The sequence below is a fragment of the Rhinolophus ferrumequinum genome, chromosome X, assembly GCF_004115265.2.
Source record: "Rhinolophus ferrumequinum isolate MPI-CBG mRhiFer1 chromosome X, mRhiFer1_v1.p, whole genome shotgun sequence".
Taxonomy (NCBI): Eukaryota; Metazoa; Chordata; class Mammalia; order Chiroptera; family Rhinolophidae; genus Rhinolophus; species Rhinolophus ferrumequinum.
The window spans coordinates 92,017,321-92,039,042 of NC_046284.1; the positions used below are offsets into that span (position 1 = coordinate 92,017,321).

At 40.0% G+C, this 21,722-nt stretch overlaps 1 protein-coding gene across 14 annotated transcripts in view; it reads left to right on the plus strand.

Moving 5' to 3' along the window:
* The first annotated feature begins 11,042 nt into the window (after positions 1-11,042).
* CASK (calcium/calmodulin dependent serine protein kinase) overlaps positions 11,043-21,722 on the plus strand; it is a 392,568-nt gene continuing 381,888 nt past the window's right edge. For 10 of the 14 annotated variants that reach the window (XM_033104205.1, XM_033104214.1, XM_033104254.1 and 7 more), the window contains exon 1: positions 11,081-11,281. In XM_033104205.1, coding sequence (XP_032960096.1) covers positions 11,223-11,281 — 59 coding nt within the window. In that variant the 5' untranslated portion in view covers positions 11,081-11,222. Of the gene's footprint in view, positions 11,282-21,722 lie in introns of all 14 variants that reach the window. The other 4 variants (XM_033104288.1, XM_033104234.1, XM_033104282.1 and 1 more) reach the window with 4 other exon arrangements.

Sequence of the window (21,722 nt, forward strand, 5' to 3'; positions counted from 1 at the left end):
GTCAATAACTCAGTAACTCTGCTGGGGAAGCCTTATCTCTCCTCCCCCGACCCAGACTCCAAGTACAGGTTAAGTTCCCACTTTACACACATTAGTGACTTCTCTGACAGCACTTACCTTCATTTACCAGTCTACAGGCATCTTCTATGTCCCTCTGATGATGCTGTCCTCCTCAGTTTAGTTCCCTCCTGGTGCCTCCAGTGCTCAGCACTGCACTAGGCACTTAGTCGGCACAAAAAGTAAGCAAGAATGGCTAAATGACTAATATTAAAATTACTTAACAATTGAGTTTATTTCTTCGAATTCAAGCAGAAGCTAAAGTGGATATGGAAAAGAAAATTAATGTTAAAACCCAGTTGTGTAGGAACTTGCTAAAGAAAGCCATTTTTTCCTTGCCAAAATGTGTTTCGTCCCTTCGTTTCTGAGAGATATGATGCCTTCCATCATTCTCCTGTAACTGTTCCCTCTAGCACAGCCTCAGTGCCTATCTCCCAGAGGAGGCAATATGTCCCACAAGTCCCTGGTAAGGTACAATAAAACTGCCTCAGTGTTCCAGACATAAATGATGACTTAACTGGAAGTCTCTCCCCACCTCCTTCCTCAGCATTTGTCCTGCCTCCCAGGTCACAAAAGATAAGGATTCATGACTCAGGAAATTTCAGCTTAGAGACCAGCTGCAGTGTTTATTCCTCTCAGTCAGAAGTCTAATGTAGAAGAGATCATAGTGGTATATTTATTTGTATATATGTTGATATGTAATGACTTTCAACGGTGGGTTTTATAACTTCAAGTAACCTCAGGTTAAAAAATGACCCCTTATGTCTTAGAATTCTTTGAATTCTAAACATTCATGTTTAGTGGGTTTTTCCACAAGCCTATTACTAATTTAGTTGCCTTGATTGAACTATTCATAAGGAAATAGTCATCTTTCAGATAAGCCTGAGAGCCTTAAATTACTTTTATGTGATAAATCCACTCAAATGATATCCCTTGTCTCCTTAAAACATTCATTCCAAACTCGTAGATTCTAGTGTTCTTTTTAACATTTGCAATATTGCTTTCAGAAAAAGTAATTGTAAGGAAAATAGCTCACATGTTAAAGGGAAAGACAGTTTGCCCAGGTTTTACTTCTTATTGAAAAGCATCACGTTGGATAGAGAAGCTACATTATCAAAATACCCAGAATTCTTTTCTACTCCTTTTTATATTCTCAAGTTCATGGTCATGAAGAATGTCTAGAGACTTTTACACCTTCTGGGAGTGCAGCTATAATTTGCTGGTTCAACTGCAAGCTATGTCTATCAACTCCATGTCACTTGGGTGTTTTTGAGCTTATGGCAAGGCTACATTCCTTCACTGGACCAAAGTTCTGTCCCTGTTTACTACCACTTAAGCAGGTAGTATTTCAGCCTACCTCCACATTCTTGCCACAGCTGCCTGGATTTTTCTACTTTGGCCTAGTGCAACAGTCCTCACAATGCTATCAGCCTAGGTCTGCTCAACGGCATCAGCATGGAGCGCTTTTTAATGTTACACTGGCTTTGCTCTGAAGTTCCTCCGAAGATTCAACAGGTCATAGCTTTCCCCCCAACTCCTGGCCCACAGGATCCTCCAGGCCCCAGAACCCTCTGGCCAGGGCATCTGTCTCCATTTTTCCTCCTTTCCCTGGAAATAGTGCTCTCTGACTCACGTCCACCAGTTACCTTATTTAGGCCAAAAGCAATCTGGGATTTAATTGGAACTCCAGGCTACAACCAAGGGCTTTATCTTGCCATTCTGTCCTGCCAACAGGCTTGTAAGGCAGATACTCTACTAAAAATGTCTAGGCTCTGTCTCCACTTGGGTTTAAGGTGTTATCTTTGATAGAGAAAGAAAGACATAGAATGTTTACAGAATAGAAATAAGGAAAACAAACTGCTATCTTGATTCCACACTTAAATACCATTCTTGTTTGAGGGGAGGGGAGAGGAACTGGCATAATTATGAAAGACAGGCCTTTGATCATGACTCTTGATGCCCACTGCTACCCACACTCCACTCTCAACTGGGTGCTCTGTGATTTCTCCAACCACAGTGACTGAACCCAGAAAGTGGTAGTTTGGTTCATTTGAAGACCTGGCTGAGTTGGGTAACAGTTTAGAGCATTAACTTTAGGCTCAGGAAATGGGTTCAAATTCCATCTCCACCCGTGAGACTGTGTCACCTTGGGCAAGTGACTTAGCCTCTCTAAAACTGAGTTTGCTCTATAAAATGAGCGCAATAAAAAGCTCTCTTGTAGAGTTGTTAAAAAGATTAAAGGGGGTGGTCGATTTCCTCAGTGGTTAGAGTTCAGTGCTCATAACACCAAGGTTGCCAGTTCAATTCCCACATGGGCCAGCGAGCTGCACCCTCCACAACTAGATTGTAAATGACTTGACTTGAAGCTGAGCTGTGCCCCCCCACAACTAGATTGAAAACAACGACTTGACATGGAGCTAATGGGTCCTGGAAAAACACACCGTTCCCCAACGTTCCCCAATAAAAAAATTTTTTTTAAACATGAAAGGAGGTAAGTCTTTTAATTATACATTTAAAATTTTTAAATTTCCAATTGTGATACAATACATAAGTATAACAAAATTTACCATTTTAATCATTTTAAGTGTACAGTGTTAAGTATATTCACATTATTGTACAATCAATCTCCAGAACTTTTACATCTTGTAAAACTGAAACTCTACATTCACTAAACACTAACTCCCACTCCCTCTGCCCGCAGCCCCTGGCAACCACCATTCTACTTTTTGTTTCTATGAGTTTACTCTTCATACCTCATATTTATGAAATCATACAGTATTTTTTTTTTGTAACTAGCTTATTTCACTTAGTATGATGTCTTCAAGCATGTGGGAAAATCTTCCTTTTTAAGGCTGAATAATATTCCATTGTGTGTATACATGACATTTTATTTAACCTTTCATCTGTGGATGGATATTTGGGTTGCTTCCATCTTTTGGCTGTTGTGAATAGTGCTGCCATAAACATGCGTTTACAAATATCTTTGAGACCCTGGTTTCAGTTCTTTTAGGTATATACCCAGAAGGGGTATTGCTGGATCAAATGGTAGTTCTATTTTTAATTTTTTTGAGTAACTGCTAGACTGTTTTCCACAGTGGCTACACCAATTTACATTTGTACCAACAATACACAAGTGTTCCAGTTTCTCCACATCTTCACCAACACTTGTTATTTTTGTTCTAATAGCAGCCATCCCAATGAGTGTGAGATGATATCGTATTGTGGTTTTGATTTGCATTTCCCTAATGATTAGTGAGGTTGAGCACCTTTTCATATGTTTTTTGGACACTTATATATCTTCTTGGGAGATATGTCTATTCAAATCCTTCACCCATTTTTAAAATTTTTTATTAAAGTATAGTTGGCATACAATAGTGTATTAGTTTCAGGTGTACAACATAGTGATTCAACATTTATATACCTTATCATATGATCACCATACTAAGTCTAGTAATCATCTGTCACCGTGACAATTTATTACAATATTATTGACTATGTATACTGTGCTTCACATTACATCTCTGTGGGTTATTTATTTTATAACTGGAAATTTAGACCTCTTATTCCCCTTCAGATTTTTCACCCATCTCTCCACCCCCAGTTATTTGTTTGGTTTTGTTGTTGTTCTTAAGTTGTAGGAGTTCTTCATATGTCCTTGATATTAACCACTTATCAGATAGATGACTTGCAAATATTTTCTCCCATTCTGTAAGTTACCTTTTCACTCTGTTGACTGCATCCTTCAATGCACAGAAGTTTTAATTTTGATATTTTATCAAAATATCAATTTATCTACTTCAACTTTTTTTGCCTGTGCATTTGGTGTCAAATCCAAGAAATCAGTGCCAAATCCAATGGCATGAAGCTTCTCCTCTATGTTTTCTTCTAAGCATGCTACAGTTTTAGGTCTTACACTTAGGTCTTTGATCTATTTTGAGTTAAATTTTTATATGTTATAAGGTAAGAGTCCGACTTCATTCATTTGCATGCAGATATCCAGTTTTTTCCAACACCATTTATTGAAAAGACTGTCCTTTCCCTATTAAGTAGTCTTGGAACACTTGTGGAAATAATTACACATTTGTTTTTGTGATTATTTGATTTATGTCTACGTCTCTCACTAATTTATAACCTCTAAGAGGGCAAGAATCAGGTTGATTTTGCTCACTATTTTACCCTCAGTGCTTAGTATATAATAAAGCCTCAATAAAGTTCAGTTGAATGAGCAAATAAATGCTTGAAAAACACTTAGCACAGTGCCTGGCACTAAATACAATTTTAATAAGCAGGAACTATTATTATTGTTGCTATTGCTATTCAACCCATTGTACCCTTTGCCTGAGGTACACTTTGCTTAATCTGAAAAAAAATGAACATAAATCTTACTGCTGCACAGAAACACAGGAGAGTCAATTATGGGGTGCACAATGATTCAGGCTTAAAAATCTGGCTTGGTTAAAGCATTGACCCATCTCTTTTTACCTATATAATCCTTGGCACATTACTCAACCTCTCTCCAAGTCTCAGTTTTCCCATCTGTAAAATGAGGGCAATAATATCTATCTCATAAAGTTTTTATGTGGATTAACTGAAATATGTGTAATGTCTGCATAGTGTGTTGCATTTATAATGAGCCCTCAATAAATGGTCCTTCTGTTATTTCTTTACAGACCATTAGAATCTCTATCCTTTTCTCTTAGTTTGGTTTGCTATTGTCTTTTAAAAGGTTACTTTCTTAGCTATTGTCTCCATTTACAAGACAATCTAAAATAGATAACAAGGGTAAATAAAATTTGACTCCAAAGGCAATGGAAGTGAAAGCTAAAAAAACGAATGGGACTATATGAAACTTAAAAGCTTCTGCACAGCAAAAGAAACCATCCACAAAATAAAGAGGCAACCAACTGAACAGGAGGAGATTTTTGCAAACAGTGCCTCCGATAAAGGGCTAATATCCAAAATATACAAGGAACTCATGAAACTCAACACCAAAAAGCAAACAACCCAACTGAAAAATGGGCAGACGACCTGAAGTGACATTTCTCCAAAGAGGACATACAAATGGCAAATAGACATATGAAAAAATGCTCACCATCACTAATCATCAGAGAAATGCAAATAAAAACCACAATGAGATATCACCTCACCCCAGTCTGAATGGCTATCATCAACATGACAAATAGTAACAAGCGTTGGAGAGGCTGTGGAGAAAAAGGAACCCTCATACACTGTTGGTGGGAATGCAGACTGGTGCAGCCGCTATGGAAGGCAGTGTGGAGGTTCCTCAAAAAATTACATATAGAATTACCATATGACCCAACAATCCCTCTCCTGGGTATCTACCCAAAAAATCTGAAAACATTAATACATAAAGACACGTGTGCTCCAATGTTCATTGCAGTTTTGTTTACGGTGGCCAAGACATGGAAACAACCAAAATGTCCTTCGATAGATGAATGGATAAAGAAGTTGTGGTATATATACACAATGGAATACTATTCGGCGGTAAGAAAAGATGATATAGGAACATTTGTGACAACATGGATGGATCTTGAGAGTATAGTGCTAAGCGAAATAAGTCAGACAGAAAAAGCAGAGAACCAGATGATTTCACTGATATGTGGTATATAAACCAAAAACAACAAAAGAACAAGACAAACAAATGAGAAACAAAAACTCATAGACACAGACAATAGTTTAGTGGTTACCAGAGGGTAAGGGGTATGGGGGGTGAGAGATGAGGGTAAGGGGGATCAAATATATGGTGATGGAAGGAGAACTGACTCTGGGTGGTGAACACACAATGGGATTTATAGATGATGTAATACAGAATTCTACACCTGAAATCTATGTAATTTTACTAACAATTGTCACCCCAATAAATTTAAAAAAAAGAAAAAGATTAATGAGAATATGGGGGAAAAAGGGTAAATAAGCTTGAACGGGAAATACTTGATTAGAATACTTAAGGCAAAACTTCATTGAAGAGTTCCTATCAGATCTCTTACCACAACCATCCTGTGAAAAAGTTAATAGTTTTTTTTTTCTTTTGACCAAAATGGAAAACATCTTATTAGTGCAGATCCTGACATTATAGATTATCTCCATGAGAATTAAGATTTTTCAGGAAATGAGTCTCCTTCTTAAAAAAAAAAAAAAAAAGAAAGAACAAAAAAAAGAAAGAAAAGAAAGGTAAGATTTATGAGAAAGAATGGTAAGAAGGAAATATGTCCTTAAGCGTTTTACAGACTCATACTGCCAGAAAGGACCCCCAGAAAGGATCTGCTCCATCTGTGCCCTGAGGAGGGTAAATGATTAAACTTACCAGTGTTGATAGGCTTGTATTTCATATTGGTGACTTATTAATCACTTGACCTTTTCCTCAGTGCACTTAGCATAGTAAATTATGCTTCTTTCTATTGAGCATTGGGTGACTTACACGACTCTTTGCAACTTAGCCAGATCTGGGCTTAATATAAGTCACCCATTGGACACACTGCAGCTGATTGTGCATTTTTACCATGTAGTGTGACAGTTTAGTGGCAGCCTGGAAAGAAAGCACCAGGAAATACAGAAAAGGAAATTTTAAGGAGGAGGTACAAATTTAATTCCCCACTTTACCTTCAAAATCTCTCATAGCTAAGTCAGAAGGAAAAATTCTAAATGCTGTGTGAGATTTAAATTTGTTTTTTTCTACACAAAATATAGCTCGTAGAACTAGTTTCAATTAGTAGAAATAAATCCAATGCCCCCTTTTCTGGCCCTGCTCTCTTGATACTTCTTTAGCTCTGATACTATTGACTCTCCCTTCATCTGTGAAAATTGTATTTTTTCTGTTATGCATTTTCTTCCCAAGAATCCAACCACTTTAACTGTTTCTATTGGATCCTCAATCTCTTCCTAATTATGACTGATTCTCTAATCCAAATCAAGAAACATACAACTATTTATTTATTTAACAAACACATACGGAGTACTTACTATGTTCCAGACACTTTCTAGATTCAAGAGTTGAAGGAGAAAGGCTATAAACAAAACAAATAAAAGAGAATTCCAGGAAGTGATAAGGGCTATGAAGTCATTCATTCATTCATCATTCAACAAATGCCTTTTGAATACCTACTACATACCAAGCACTGTTCTAGATGCTGAGAATTCTCTTTCATAGACCTGAATTGGGCCTCTCCATGGTGAGCAAGATGGGACAAGGAGTTGGAGGCAGGAGCCCAGTGAGTAAAGTGAGGCAACATCTAAGTACGGGTTGAGGGTGGAGTTGATTGGGGTGGAGACTGAAGAAGTGGAAAAGAAAGGCACAATCCAAAAGAAATTTTGAAAGAAAAATTGACAGAGTCTAATTACTAGCTGAACATGGAGAAAGTAGAGTGCTAAGAAAAAGCCAATGCCAGCGCTTGGGTATCTAGGAGAACAGGGAGCCTTCCCATTATTCATTCTGCCCTTCTCCTATCAAAAAGTGTCCTGACTTTCCTTTGGGGACTTTTCCCATCCCTACATTCTCAGCCATGAGATTGATTCTCATGCCCAGCTTGAGGGTGGGGCCTGATTGGTTAAATGATTCAGTGACTCATTCCGTGGCTACAGAGATTGGTTCAGGGATGGTCATGTGCCTTAATACAAGGCAAGCAAGAGACAATAAATCCTAGAACATGGGCAAGATCTACTGGACAAGACTCCTCTTTTCCTGGATGCTGATATATAAGAAGGTGAAGTCTGGAACAGTAGCAGTTATTTTGCTACTTCAAGGGGAGAGCATGGAGCTTTGGGGGCCACCTTGCGGAACCTAAGGATGAAGGCAGTACCACAGAATGCACAATGATGAGACTGGGAGAAAGTGGATTTTCAGTGACATCATCTGAGTCCTAGATCAAGCCTCACATGAAGCTATTATACATCTCAACTTTTCAGTTACGTAAGCCAAGGATTCTCTGTACTGTTTAAGCTGGTTTAAGTTTTCTGTTACTTGTAACCAAAAGAATCCTGACTATTGCAGTCTCCATTAGCACATAGCACAGTGTTGAGTCCCCAGGAGGCCAATGAGCACTTGTGATCTTAAGTGGCTCAATGAATGGATACCTTTTGATTTCATTTTGAGTTACAACATGTTCAGTGTATACAGGCACTGTGCTGTGTCCAAAGGCAATCTTGTTTCTACTGTCAAACAAAAGTTTCCAGTGACTTGTTCACTGATATTAAAGGAAGAAGGGTAAAATGAATCTTTAGACAGAGGTTTACAGAAGGAAACACATTTGTATTCATATCCTCTTCTGCTCCCTGAAGTGTTCTTTTGCATTTGTTATGGTTTCTCCACCCTAGTGATGAAGTCAGCCCTGGCTCCTTTTTTCTTGTCAGTGAGCTTATTCAGAGGCCAGTGTTAGGGCAGTGGTTCTTAATTTTTAGGTGTACAAGAGTCACTAAGGGAGCTTTTAAAAATATAGATCCCTGTGTTATCCTCCAGGAGATTTAGATTCAGTAAGTCTTGGGCAGGGCCCAGGAATCAAAAAGTTTTAACGTTTTTCATATGATCCCAGATGACATGGATGCAGTTGTCACTTTGAGAAACACCACTGACTTAGGTTGGGTTCCTCCAAAGCAGATCCTGATAAGGGGATTCATGAGCAAATGATTTATTAAGGAAGTACTCCCAGGAGAAACCTATTAGGGAATGAAAGAGGTAGGAAAGGGAAGGGGAGGGAGCTAGGCAAAGTCCTGCGGAGGGTAGCTGCAACCTGATCCCACAGGGAAGCTCAGGATGTAAGTAACCTCTCAGAGTTGTCCCCTCTCCTAGGGAAGGGAGCTGGGCTTTCACATTCCTGCACTAACAGCCAGATGGGGCAGACCTAAACTCCCAGGCACTTCCATGTAGGCAAAGTGATTCCAGTAGCTTGTGGGAAGTCCTCTGAAGTCACAGGCATGGGCTTTGGAAGCAAAAACATGCTGCAGCTGGGGGAGGGGCACAGAGAAAGGTAAAAAAACGGATAGGAAGGAATTTGAGTGGAGCACTTACAGTGTCAGCTCCAACCATTTAAGGGATTTCAATATTTAGTACAGGAATATCTACATTTTAAATGTAACTAAGGGAGAGGATAGTGTGCACCAAATGAAATGTGGGACCCTCAACAGAAGCAATTCTCAGGCTCTAAAGCTCCCTTCTCTAGAGAATGCACAAGCACATTGGGAAAGGAGGAAAGTCTCCTCATACAATTATATTTTCTCCTCTGATTTGCATTTTTTTTAAAAAAAGGTTTAGTACTCAAATCCTTAACAGTGGCAAATCTCTCAGCCTCTGGAGGGAGTGGTCAAGGATGTACATAAAACGTTTCTGAAGAGAAAATAGGCTGTGGGTCTCCACCCACCCCACACACTTTGGTAAATACTATGTTTTCTTTTTCTTTTTTTAAATTACCGCACTAAGAATTTTACCAGATGATTTCTAGAAGCCGACTTATGAACTAATTGGGCACTTCTGCTGTGCAGAGGAACAAAGACTTTTTTTTATTGGTCCTCAACTGAGCCATATACCTGTCTGATGGCGTTGGCTCATTCCGCACATGCTCAGTGGAACAGAAATCTTCATATTGAATACAATCTAGCACAGCGGCAACACCCAGAACCGCACTCCCTGGTTGACCCTGTGCATCCACTCCCTCTAGTTGATTTTTTATCCTGAATTGTCTAACATTTATAGGGAGTGTAGGGAGCAGAGTAGGTCCTGTGGGCTTGACGGGAGGTGGGGAGCAATATACAAAGGGGCTTAAAGCCTGTTTGTTCCTGCCTTCCTGACCTCTCTCTAGGCTGTCTCGAGAGGGGGCAGGAGCTGGGTAGATATTTGTTAAGTTTGGGCAGAATGCGGGAGAAGCTGTCCCTATAAATTGCCATTTGTTGTTGCACACCTTCGTGGACAGTTTTTGTTTGGTCCGGTACTTGTAGGTGGACGACCCCCCTTATCCAGCCCTCCTTTTCATTAAAGAACGACAGAGTGGCATTAAAAGCATTCGCCGCCTGGCACAGTCTAGAAGAGTGACAACCTCTCCACCTCTTGTTTTCCCATTCATTAGGACCCTTTCCCACAAAAACCGGGAAAGGCTTCCTGTGGTTACAAAGAAGGGGGTTAGAGCGACTGGGATTCTGAGCCTCTCGCCGCAGACAGCCAACAACATGCGTTCGGTCGTGGACCTTTTGTCCTGGCCCCTTCCGCGGCTTGGTCGCGGAGGTGACGACCCGGACCAGCCACCGCCTAAGCAGCTGCCACCCGCGCGCCCCGTGGGCCAACCCCCGCCCCTTTTAGAACCGCGGCACCCGCCCGTTCGCCGTGACGTGACCGGCGGCGCGCGCATGCGCCACTCATCCCTGTTCCCTTTCCTTGGGCCACCGCCCCCCGACGGGCTGGAGTGGGCGGGGCCTGTGGGTGGAGAGGCAGCGCGGCTGTAGCGGGAGGAGGGCGTGTGTGCGCCGGGCGGGTGCGCGGGGTAGGCGAGCTGGTCGGCTGCTGAGGCGGAGGAGGAGGAGCTGAAGGCGGCGGCCACGGCTCCCGCCTGCAAGGAGAGCCAGTCCCGCGAAGCCCCCTCCCATTCCCAGGCGGGCGGCGGCGGCGGCGGCGGTGGCGGCGGCGGCAGCGGGAGGAGTAGAAGGAGGAGGGAGCGTCTCTGCCGCCGCCTCCTGGTCCCCAGCGCCGATCTGCCGCCGCCACCTCCCTCCGCGGCGATCCTCCCTCTATGGTCCTGCCGCGGCCCCTTCTGTAGCCCGAGCTGCCCCGCGCCGTGCCCGAGCCAGCCTCAACAGAGGGAGCGGTCGCGACCTCGCGGCCCGCGCGGGCTGACGAGCGGAGAGCCGGGCCGCGCGGTCCCAGAAGATTCGCACGCCGGGCAGCGCGGCCCGAGCAGCGCGAGGAGCAGCGGGCGGGCGGGCGGCGCCGGGCCCGGGCCGCCCTCGCTCCCGCGCCCCGGCCCGGCCGCCCGCGCCGGGGCAGTCGCCCGCAGAGGAAGGCGCCGCAGTCTCTGGGCCTCGCGCCCCACTCGAGCGTCCTCAGTACCGGGGGCTCGCGAGTCCTGAGGGGAGGAGGCGAGCCAGGGGCCGGGCACTGAGCTCTTTGGCGCCCCCACCCGCGTTTTTGGAGCCCTCCACGCTGCGGCCGCTGTCCCCTCCGGACCATGGCCGACGACGACGTGCTGTTCGAGGATGTGTACGAGCTGTGCGAGGTGATCGGCAAGTGAGTCTTCACGCGAGGGAGCGGGAATGTGGGAAAATGCATTTCAGTGATGCCCGGGTTCTCCCGTACCCGCACCCGCTCCGGGCCTGCCCCCTGCCCTCCCTCACCTCCACCGCCCTGGTCTTCCTCACCCCCAAGCATTTATAGACGTGTACCTGGACCTCCTGCCGGGCGGGGGTCTGGGGAGTTCCCAGCGATCCGTGGAGGTGAACGAGCCGAGGTCGGCCACCCCTTGAGGCGTGGGGCCGGCTGAAATCTGCTGTCTGCATTTTATCTGACGGTTGCACAGGGACGTGGCCGAACCGATTTTATAGTTGCTTCCTGGGAACAGTTGGGATTATTGTTACCTTGTGTGTAGCACAGACCATTGACAAAAAAAAGCAGCTTGCATTTCCTTTGCTTGCGTGGAAAGAAAGAGAACGTCCAGGGTTTTTAATTGTGGGGTGTGTGTCTATTGTGCAGGATATTAGATAGATGTCTTTGTGTTCACCCCATGCCCGGATCGGAGGGGGTCATTTGAGACAGGGTACGTTCAGTTTCAGCAAATTCCTCACCTGGTATAGACGAACGTGGAAAGAGTTGGGGGGATCCGAATTTTTAATGCCTCGTTATGCAATGACTGTTAAATCAGTGTTCAAGGCTTCCCTCGACTGTTGTTGGGATGGTGGTTAGCGTGGTAGAGCCGTCTGCTTTGAGTCACCGGGCTGGTCTAGAATATAGAACTGACAGTCCAAATGCTCATCCTTTCATCTGTGTTGTATAATTACACTAGGGAAAAGCAGGGAATCAGATTAATCACAGTGCTGATTGAGAATTAAATCTGCAGTTCCTCATCTAATTGTCCATTCCTTAAATCTGTTTTGAATAGTTTCCTTTTCATTCTTGTCAAACAGTATTCCAAGTGCACAATCCTGCTAATTTGCTCGTTTGGGAAATGCTGGCAATCTGAAGTTGATTTCGTAGTTCAACGTGTATTCTGTGGGTTTTGAAGTTGAGATAAAATTTAAGAGCAATTCTTGCTTATTTTTTAAGGATTACTAGATAGCTACCATTGAAATATTTCACCTCTTTTTGGAAGCGGTGCTTTATTGTCTATTTTAAGGTCTGTAGTTGGGAAATGAAACGAAGATCTTAGAGCAGTTGGCTCTCTTTTAAGTTGTCTGCAGGGCTGGATTTCAATTTAAGTGCTGATAACTCATTTTTTCCCTTCCATGTTGAGGTATTACAGTGTTTCCTCACATGGTGAAATTGTGGGTAGAGCTTGCTGCACACTTTCCTCAGACCCAGTTGATAGGAGGACATGTTACTCCTTGTCCCTATTGTTTGTTACATGACCAGCCTGTCTACTATAAGAATATCCAAATGTGCCCCTGGTGAAGTAATTGTGGAAGTGCTCTAGAGCAGCGCTGTCCAAATGATATATAATGTGAACCACATGTAATTTTATATATGTAAATTTGGCATATGTAAATTTTCTAATAGCCATATTAAAAATATTAAAAACAAATAGATGCAATTAATTTTAATAAAATATTTTATTTAACCCAATAGATCCAAATTATTAAGATATTTTACAGCCTGTCATACTCAGTCTCTGAAATCCAATGTGTATTTTACACTAACAACACATCTCAATTCTGACACTACGCTACATTTTCATAGGAAATACTTGATCTGTATTTAGGTTTCATAAAATTTGCATTTGCAAAAGTAGATTCACATACCCAAGTTGTTCCAAACATACCTAAAAGTTTTCCAATAATGGATTCAAGTATCTTTCTAAATTTAAATTTAAATTAAATAAAATTTAGTTCCTTAGATGGACTAGCCACATTTCAAGTGCTCAGTAGTCATATGTGAATAGCACAGTTCTAGACAGACAAATACGTAACAAAAAAAAATCCCTTTGGTTTCTTTATTCTTAGCACCCAGTGAAGGTGAATTAGGTGCTAAGCCCCCAATGATTGTGTCTGTATGGGTGAATGATGTTTGTTATGTCTTAGTTATATTTTATTTAAATGAGCCAGCAAAGTCATAATTGGAATTTGTGAGATTAAAATGTTAATTATATTGTGGTGATGGAATATAGCCATCATTGAATCAATGTTAGTTACTAGTTCTGATTCCTTAAGGTCTGGAAGAGTGACGATGTGATCTCTTTGAATATCGAAAAGAAGTGGTCAGCATCGCATTAGCACAACCAATATTCTGCTGACTTATAACTGATACAATATTCTCAGGAAACACCTCTGATCGAAGTAAATTCATCTCTTCTGTTGCCTCAGAGCTGCATAAGGAGGGAGAGCAAGCTAATTTTGAGGTGATAGGTGCTCTATGGATACCTTAACTAATGTGAATGTGAAATCTCATTCATATCCTACAAAATCTGACTTGGTCAGTGCCATTTATGTCATTCCATGAAATAATGAAATTCAAGGTAGCCTTTGTGGGAAAGCATGTAATGATAGTGTTCCTCACCCTGTGTAAAGGTTGAAGGTTTCTCCGGTAAATTGTCTCAGCATATATTGATCTGGAAATTGAAATTCACTTGCGATTTTCTTACAGGAACCTTGACAGCATACATTTTAACTTAGAATTTGTTCAACTCTGGATTTAAACAGAAAGGCCTTGAAGATGTTCATTTGTACTGAAAACCTTTTTGTTGACTTCTATCCAAGTTCTCTGGAATTGTGATTTTCTTTTATGCCAAATTAGTATCACAAGTTGGTTTTGACCCCTAGGTCTTAATAAGTTTAAATTTTCACTGAGATTCTTTAAAATGGATTTCACTTTTCAAGACCAGTTGACCACCTACTCACTCCCCTACCTCACTACTTATCTACCCACTTGCTCATCCACTGTCTTCGAGAGACTCCTATGCCTGATTCATTATGAATATTGAAAGGATGTCATCTCTTTAAAAAAATTTAAATTCGTTCCCCCGTGTTTATTTTTGAAAGTCTTACCAAAAAAAGCTCCTTTGGATGCCTATTATTTCCATAGCATTTTCCTGTATAACATCTTTCAAGCAACTGAAACAAATCTCCAAAGATGGGACCTTATCATTGTCCCAAAACTTCTTGTCTTAAATGTAGCAATTACTGGAAAGGAAAAGTGTTATGCAAATAAATATAGGTAATTGGCTAATTTTTGTCATGGTCATTCCCTGTGTCTTTTGCAAATGTATAGTTTTTAGGTAAGTGTATAATCAGTAATATCACCCAAAGGAAATTTTAAGATGATTCATCCAAATTAAAACATAGAAATGCCTACTTCCATGGTACAGCAGTTTCTGTGACAGAGAATAGCAAAATGCACACTGTTTTCACCTTGTCTAGGCTGAATATTTGTCCGAGTATTTAGTAACCTGTAACTTCTGACTTTCCTGCTTTGGTAGGACATATACTAAAATTGGAATGCTGCAGCATGACCCCAGCTCAAGGATGACATGTAAGGCATGCTGTATTTGTGAGGCATGCTGTATTTGCTTACACTTCAAGAGCACTTATCATATTTAATTACAGTTACTTATTTATGGGTCTCTCTACCTAGCTAATAGGGAGCTTCTTGAGGGCAGGGAACATATCTTGCACACCTTTCTCCATTGCTTAACACAGTGTGTACAATGTAAAAATCACTCATTAGCTGTGGAATGATTTGAGTAGTTTTAATAAAATCTCATTAAAAGGCAAAAAGCATGTTTATCAACCTCAGAGAAATTATTGTCCCAAAAGTCTGTATTAGTTTAAAGTAGTGGTTCTCCACCTGGCTGCATATTAAAATTACTAGGGGAGCTTTCAAAAAAGATCAATTGCTAAGTCCCTGTGTCAGAGCAATGAAATCAGAATCTCTGGGAGTGTGTCCTGGTCATTGGTATTTTTTTTTTTTAATTCTCTAAATGACTCTGATGTGCAGCTATGAAAGTCATTGGTTTATATACGATACGCAATATTTGGGGACTGGCTTTTCACGGGCTTACAACTTTTAAAAAGTAGCATGAACATTGTGGGGGGGAAGTATTGAAGCCAAAAGACCAAAACATGGATTTTATTTTCTCTGTGCTGTGTTTCTGAGCCTTATTGTATAAGAATTTTGTTTCAGCCTGTGTTTGGCTTTGATTTCTTGGTTCTCTTAAGATTCACATTGATTCATGACATTCATCTAATGATAACATGGTGATTGTGTGATGTTTGGAGCAACACAGAACAAGGATTGCTTCAGTAACAGATGATGATGGCTGTCCATTAGAGTGACTCAATTTAACAGTAAGAAATTTATTGGTTTAGTATGGCTTGTGTTTGCACATACACTCTATTAAGAGTATAGGTAAGTTACTTATATACTTTAAATTCCATACTTGTGATTCCAATAACACTGTTTACCAGAGAATTGAGTTAAATGCAGCCTTTATGTAAATACTGGATTAATAATATGTAAGTATATAATTTAACGTTAAGAAAAATTCAGCTTTACTATTTGTACTAATTACTATGGCTTTCACATATATGAATTGGCCCACTGATTTGGTTTTCTAGTACCACAAGGGCAAATATTACATTATGTTGGAACATCTGTCCTGGAAATTCTATTTGGATGTTGTAAGTAAACTAGTTTTTTAATGTTAGGAAAAAACCAAGTGTGACCTTAAAGGAAACTGGAATTGTCCAGAAATGAGTAGCTATTCCAAAGAAGTGCTTAATCGAGTAATGATCATATAACAAGGTGAAAGACACAATCACCAGCTAACCTGCTGGTGGCCCAGAAAGATCCAAGCCATGGGGGTTAAACTGAAGTTCCACAAGGAAAAACCTCTCAAACACGGAATGTGGGTTCCTACACATGGCCGGCCTTATTGGGAGTAGGTAGGCAGTGTTGATTCCTGGTGATGGAGTTCGATTCTGGGACCATTTTGGAGGGAACTGAACTACGTAGTTGCTTTTCTGCATTTGCACCACCTTCTCTGAGTCTCCTCATGTCCGCTTTTTACAGACTGCCTTAGGACTTGGAGTTTCTGGAAATGTGGTTTGCACATTGTCTTCATAAACACTTCCAGTGACTCCCTTACCTTCCATGACTGTGACATGCTTCTATGTCCTTGACTTATGCAGCTCACTCCCCTCCATTTTCGCCTTGTATCTCCAACGGTTTCACCTGACAAACTATATCTCTAATGTTCTTTAAATTGTGTACCTGGATATTTCCTTTAAATTGAAAATTCTTTCACCATCTCCAGTTGGTAGCTCTACTCAATAAATTAAAGAAGCAAGTATATCTTACTCTTTGAGATTGTTCTTGAATTACTGCATTTTTGTAAATGTTTTCACATTTTAAATGTGGCAGTACTGTTTAAAGGAACTTTAATGTAACAATGTTTAAAAGAAAAAAATCTTTTACAACTTAACGCCTACTTCATAAGGGGAATTGACATGTTTGCCTTTTCATATTAGGCATTTTACATGTATTATCTCCTCTACTAGTACCCATTTTACAGAAAACACTTCGATTCAGAGATGGGTGACTAACTTGCCCAAGATTACATGGAATACCAGCTGGTTCTAAAGTCCATTTATTTCATGCTGCATTGAGGTTCTTAAAGTAAGGCACATGTCTTCATTTTCAGAGTTTATTTCCTGCAAATTTTAATTTTTCGACTTTCTAGTTAAATTCTTATCTCTGTAGTGGAGGTTCCATACTACCATTCATTGTTTCATTGATTTTTTTTGTCTTTCTCTCTAATGAATTATCAGTGTTTGTTACTGGTAAGTCTATGCATTCTTTAGCAATGGAAATATGGAATCTTGGCCACCCATCCAAAATATAATTTGTTTTGGAACTTACTCTACCCCTTTTACCCGCCATGTTTTTCCTTCCAATTCCCCTGCCCTGAGAGAGAATAGTTGATTAATTACTCCTAACTTGCCAAACCAGAAGTAATGAGGTTTCAGAGACAGGTGTTTGTTACGAATGGTGTGGGGTGGTTTCCACAGGGTAGTTATTCCTGTATCCTGTTATAAAAATACTGAAATTGTTCTCTCTGACTGAAAACCATGTACTGAACCACAGCTGCTGAGTGGTGAGTGTCTCAGCTGTCTGCCAGCACTGCACACCTAAATAATCAAGTGACTGAATTACTGCTGCAGAGTGGGTACGCAGAGCAGGTACCTGACTCCAGCCAACAAACTGATGGGGTGTGCAAGCTCTCACATTTTCGGTTTTATTTTTTAGTTGCAACTGACAGTGCAGATTCTAAAACCACCAACTATGATTCTGGATTTATGCTACAGGGTTCAAGGTGCTGTAAGACCTTCTCTCCATTCTTTCTGTCTTGGGGCTACCCAGTCTCTTGGTATCGTCTGTTTCAACTGAGTAAAATGTAATTACCCTGGTGGCCATTAATGGTACTGTGGTATGATTGGTCATAGAGCCCAAGTCAGTATAGGGAGAGTCTCTGACTTTCTGTAACAGAAAGATTTTGTTTCTGAAGCTAGTTTGACTATTTTTCTATTACTTTCTCTGTATCAAAGGTTTTTATTAAATAAATTGTAAAAATAACTTTAAAATATAGATGGTACAAAGTAAATAATGAGTCTCTCTCCATTCTCCCGCCATCCATAGCCCCATTCTCCAGAGGTAACCATTTTCAAGTTCTTATATATCTTTTTGAAAGTGTTTTGTTTAAAAAGCAAAATGGGATCATATATGTACACTATACTAAAATATTCATTTTTGATTGAAAAATGGTATATCTGATGACCTTTCCATATCCATTTATGTGTCCTACTCTGTCTCCTCTTAAACTGCTGCCCAGTATTTCATGGTATGGATTGGTACTTTGGCTTTGAATTGAATTTCTAAATTCTTTGAATTTCTAAAGCCATTTCTAAGTAGACATTGCTGGAAATGCCAGACTGGAGTTTGGATGAGAGGTTTGGAATGACAGTGAAGATTTTGGAATTATCTGTGTGGAAGTGAAAGTATGAGTGAATGAGTTCTTGGGGGTTGACTGAACTGGGGGATTGTGGTTTGGAGTATAACTCGCAGAGTTAGAAGAATCAGGATAGCTGGGCATCACAGAAGTTCCAAAGTGAGGGGGAATCAATAATGTAAAATGCCAACACACTCTGATTGAGGACCAAGAAAAGGTTTGTCTATAACAGAGAGACATTTAAAGCATCTATCAAAATGAATATGATGTTTAATGCTCAGTTCATGGTGTGACTGAAAAGCAAGGCTTCATTCTGTGGATGTTGGTGATATACTCTCTCTCTGAATCTTTCTCAGCACCAACATACGAGTATTTAGGGTAGAAAAAAAGAGTAGATATTTTTTCACTATAATTATGTTTTACAGATTCTGATGGCTGGCTTTTAGGTAAAACCATTTGCTTTTCCTAAGATTAGGTATTTTTGATTCCTAAACTTGGTGCATAACTTTCAATTAAATGGAAACCTTTAATGAAATGACAAAGAAAATTTTAGATACTTTTTAAGTTCTTGATATTTGTCAAACCATTGTTATTTTCTTAAATTCTTCTCAGATAGGGAAAGGAATTCTTCCTCGTCTCAAGGTTTTTGGTCCCAGTTGGATAAATGTAGTACTCCTCCCCTTTCACACTCCTCTTCCCTCTCTCCAACTAAATTTGTTCATTGGCTTTTTTTACTTTCTACATCCATTCACCACAAGAATTTATTACTTTATTGCACTTACGCCAATTTTTCATATCTAAGTGAATATTATTTAATTTCAGCATCTTGTGTTCTATTACTGGGCTGTTGCACATTCTTTTTTTTTCAGTCTTTTTGGTTTTTTTTTAAATGCACTTTTTTTTGCTTACCATTATTTTAATATGTTAGACATTTACCCCCCTCACACAGTGATAACCGCCCATACAGCTGTTACAATACCATTGACTCTATTCCCTGTGTTGTACTTTACATCCTGTGATTATAATTAAATATATATATAATACATATTAAATTACATATTTAATTACAGTTGACATTCAATATTATTCTACTTCAGCTTCAGGTGTACAGCACAGTGGTCAGGCCTCTACACAGACCGTGAAGTGGTCTCCCTAATTAGTCCAGTACCCATCTGGCACCCTACATAATCTTTACAACAGTATTGATTATATCCCCCATACTGTATTTCACATCCCTGTGACTATATTGTGACTACCAATTTGTACTTTCTGATCCCTTCACCTTCTCCCCCATCCCCACCACCCATCTAGCACAGCCATCAGTTTTTTTTCTCTATATCTCTAAGTCTATTTCTGTTTTGTTTGCTCGTCAGGCTTTTAATTTTAACCCTAAGTTTAGAGTATTCTTGTGTATTTTAATATAGGATGGAAGTGCTACCATTTAATGATATATAGATTTTAATGTTTTATTAAAACACTCTTGATGTTATTAATTCAATTTCAGAGGTCTCTATCCCACTATCATGTGCTGATTACCATTATACCATGCTGTTTTATAGACTTTAATATGTGTTTTTAGGAAACCTCATAGATTTTTGGCCTTTCTCCTTATGCTTGGTATGTACTTTTCCCAAAAATATGGGTCAACATTGCTTTGTAGCTTGTAAGGCAGCCACCTAAGATCTGATCTGGTGACCTTTGGGCACAACATGGTCATTTTCCTCCTTATTTATAGAAGGAATGATAACTACTACTTCACAAGCCATTTGCATGGATTAGTGATTGTAAAGTGCAGCACAAGTATTTTTTATTTCGAGAATGTCTCTCGGATACTCAGATTACTTTTGGCAGCTATGTAGATAAGTTTCAACAGTTTCCAAATGTGTACTTTCTTAGTGCTTAAACACAGGCTCTATTACATAAATGATATGGTGAAATGAACATTCTTTTCTACCCCATGCATAAAATTCTTAGTGGTGTTAACATTTATTCATTTGTTCATTTATGCATTCATTTTTAGCTGTGTGGCCCTGGGCAAATTAGTTGACCTCTCTGAGCCTCAATTCCTTTATCTGTAAAATGAGGGTAATAGTATATACCTTGCAGGGGTGTTGTGAGGCATGAAGAACATGAACTATGCAAAATGTCTAAAAGCTGTTGTTACTTTAATTTCCATTAATATTAATTATTCACCAAATATTTGAGTTATCTAGCCTAAAGGAGCTCTCTGTCAATGGGAGAAGCTGACAAACAGTTCAAATCTAATCTAATTAGACCTGAAGTCCTGTTAAGGCCAGGGTCACATCTGACTTGTTCACGTGGTATCCTCAGCATAACTCAGTAACTGACACCTGGTAAGTACTCAGGAGCTGCTGACGGAGTGTGTTTAGTGAGCAGTCCATAAACTATGAGCACCTAGGTGAACGAAGTTGGGGAAATCTTCACAAAGGATGTGAGGCTGGAATGACTTGTTGGTCTTCTTGGGTAACTCATTTAATCTTTTTAGGCCTGTTTCCTCGTTTAGAAAAAGGAATAGAGCAGTACAGGTAGAGAAAATAAAGAAATCTTAAGGAAGTTTTTAAAAATATTTATCCTGTTTTATTTTTTTAAATTAATAAACCTTATTTTTAGAACAGTTATAGGTTCACGGCTCCTATTTTAGTTTTAGTGATAAGGTAACATGTAAGAAATTCAAATAATAAGTATAAAGTTAAAGTTTTGAGGGACAACTTTAGGAATTCTTTTTTTTTTTTCTTTTTGGTTCTCAAATTCCATGGCTTGAGTGCTCATTATATGCTGAACAAGGTGTTAAATGTTTGATATTTTTCTAATTTAACCTTGGCTACAACCCTTCTCTTTGAGGCAGTCACTCCCTCCCCATTTTACAGATGAGGAAAAGGGAGATCAGTAACTTGCCCTAGGCAAAGTGGCAATAGGAAGTGGCAGCATTGGGCTTCACACCTGGGAATATGTGATCCATCTGAGCGCCTGCTCTTCAGTACTTACTGCTTGTCATCTAGTATGAGCAGAGACTGGGGTTTTTTTCCAAGGTGTATTCCTAAGTATAAGACTCTAATATTTTGATTTGGGATGTTTTAGCAGGTTAATAGAATGCCTTTTATTTTTGGTAACAGCTTTATTGTGATATAATTCACATACCATACAATTCACCCATTTGAAGTGTACAATTCAGTGGTTTTTAGTATATTCACAGAGTTGTTCACCATCATCACAATAAATTTTTGAACATTTTCATCACCCCAAAAAGAAACCCCTGTATACTTTAGCTCTTACCTACCATCAAATGGAATTATACAATATGTGGTCTTTTGTGACTGGTTTCTTTCTCTGAGTATAATGCTATGAAGGTTCATCCATGTTGTAGATGTATCAGTACTTCATTCCTTTTTAAGTCCCAATAATATTCCATTATGTGGATACACCACATTTGTTGATGCGTTCATCAGTTGGTGAGCCATTTGGGTGTTTTTCACCTTTTGGCTATTATAAATAATC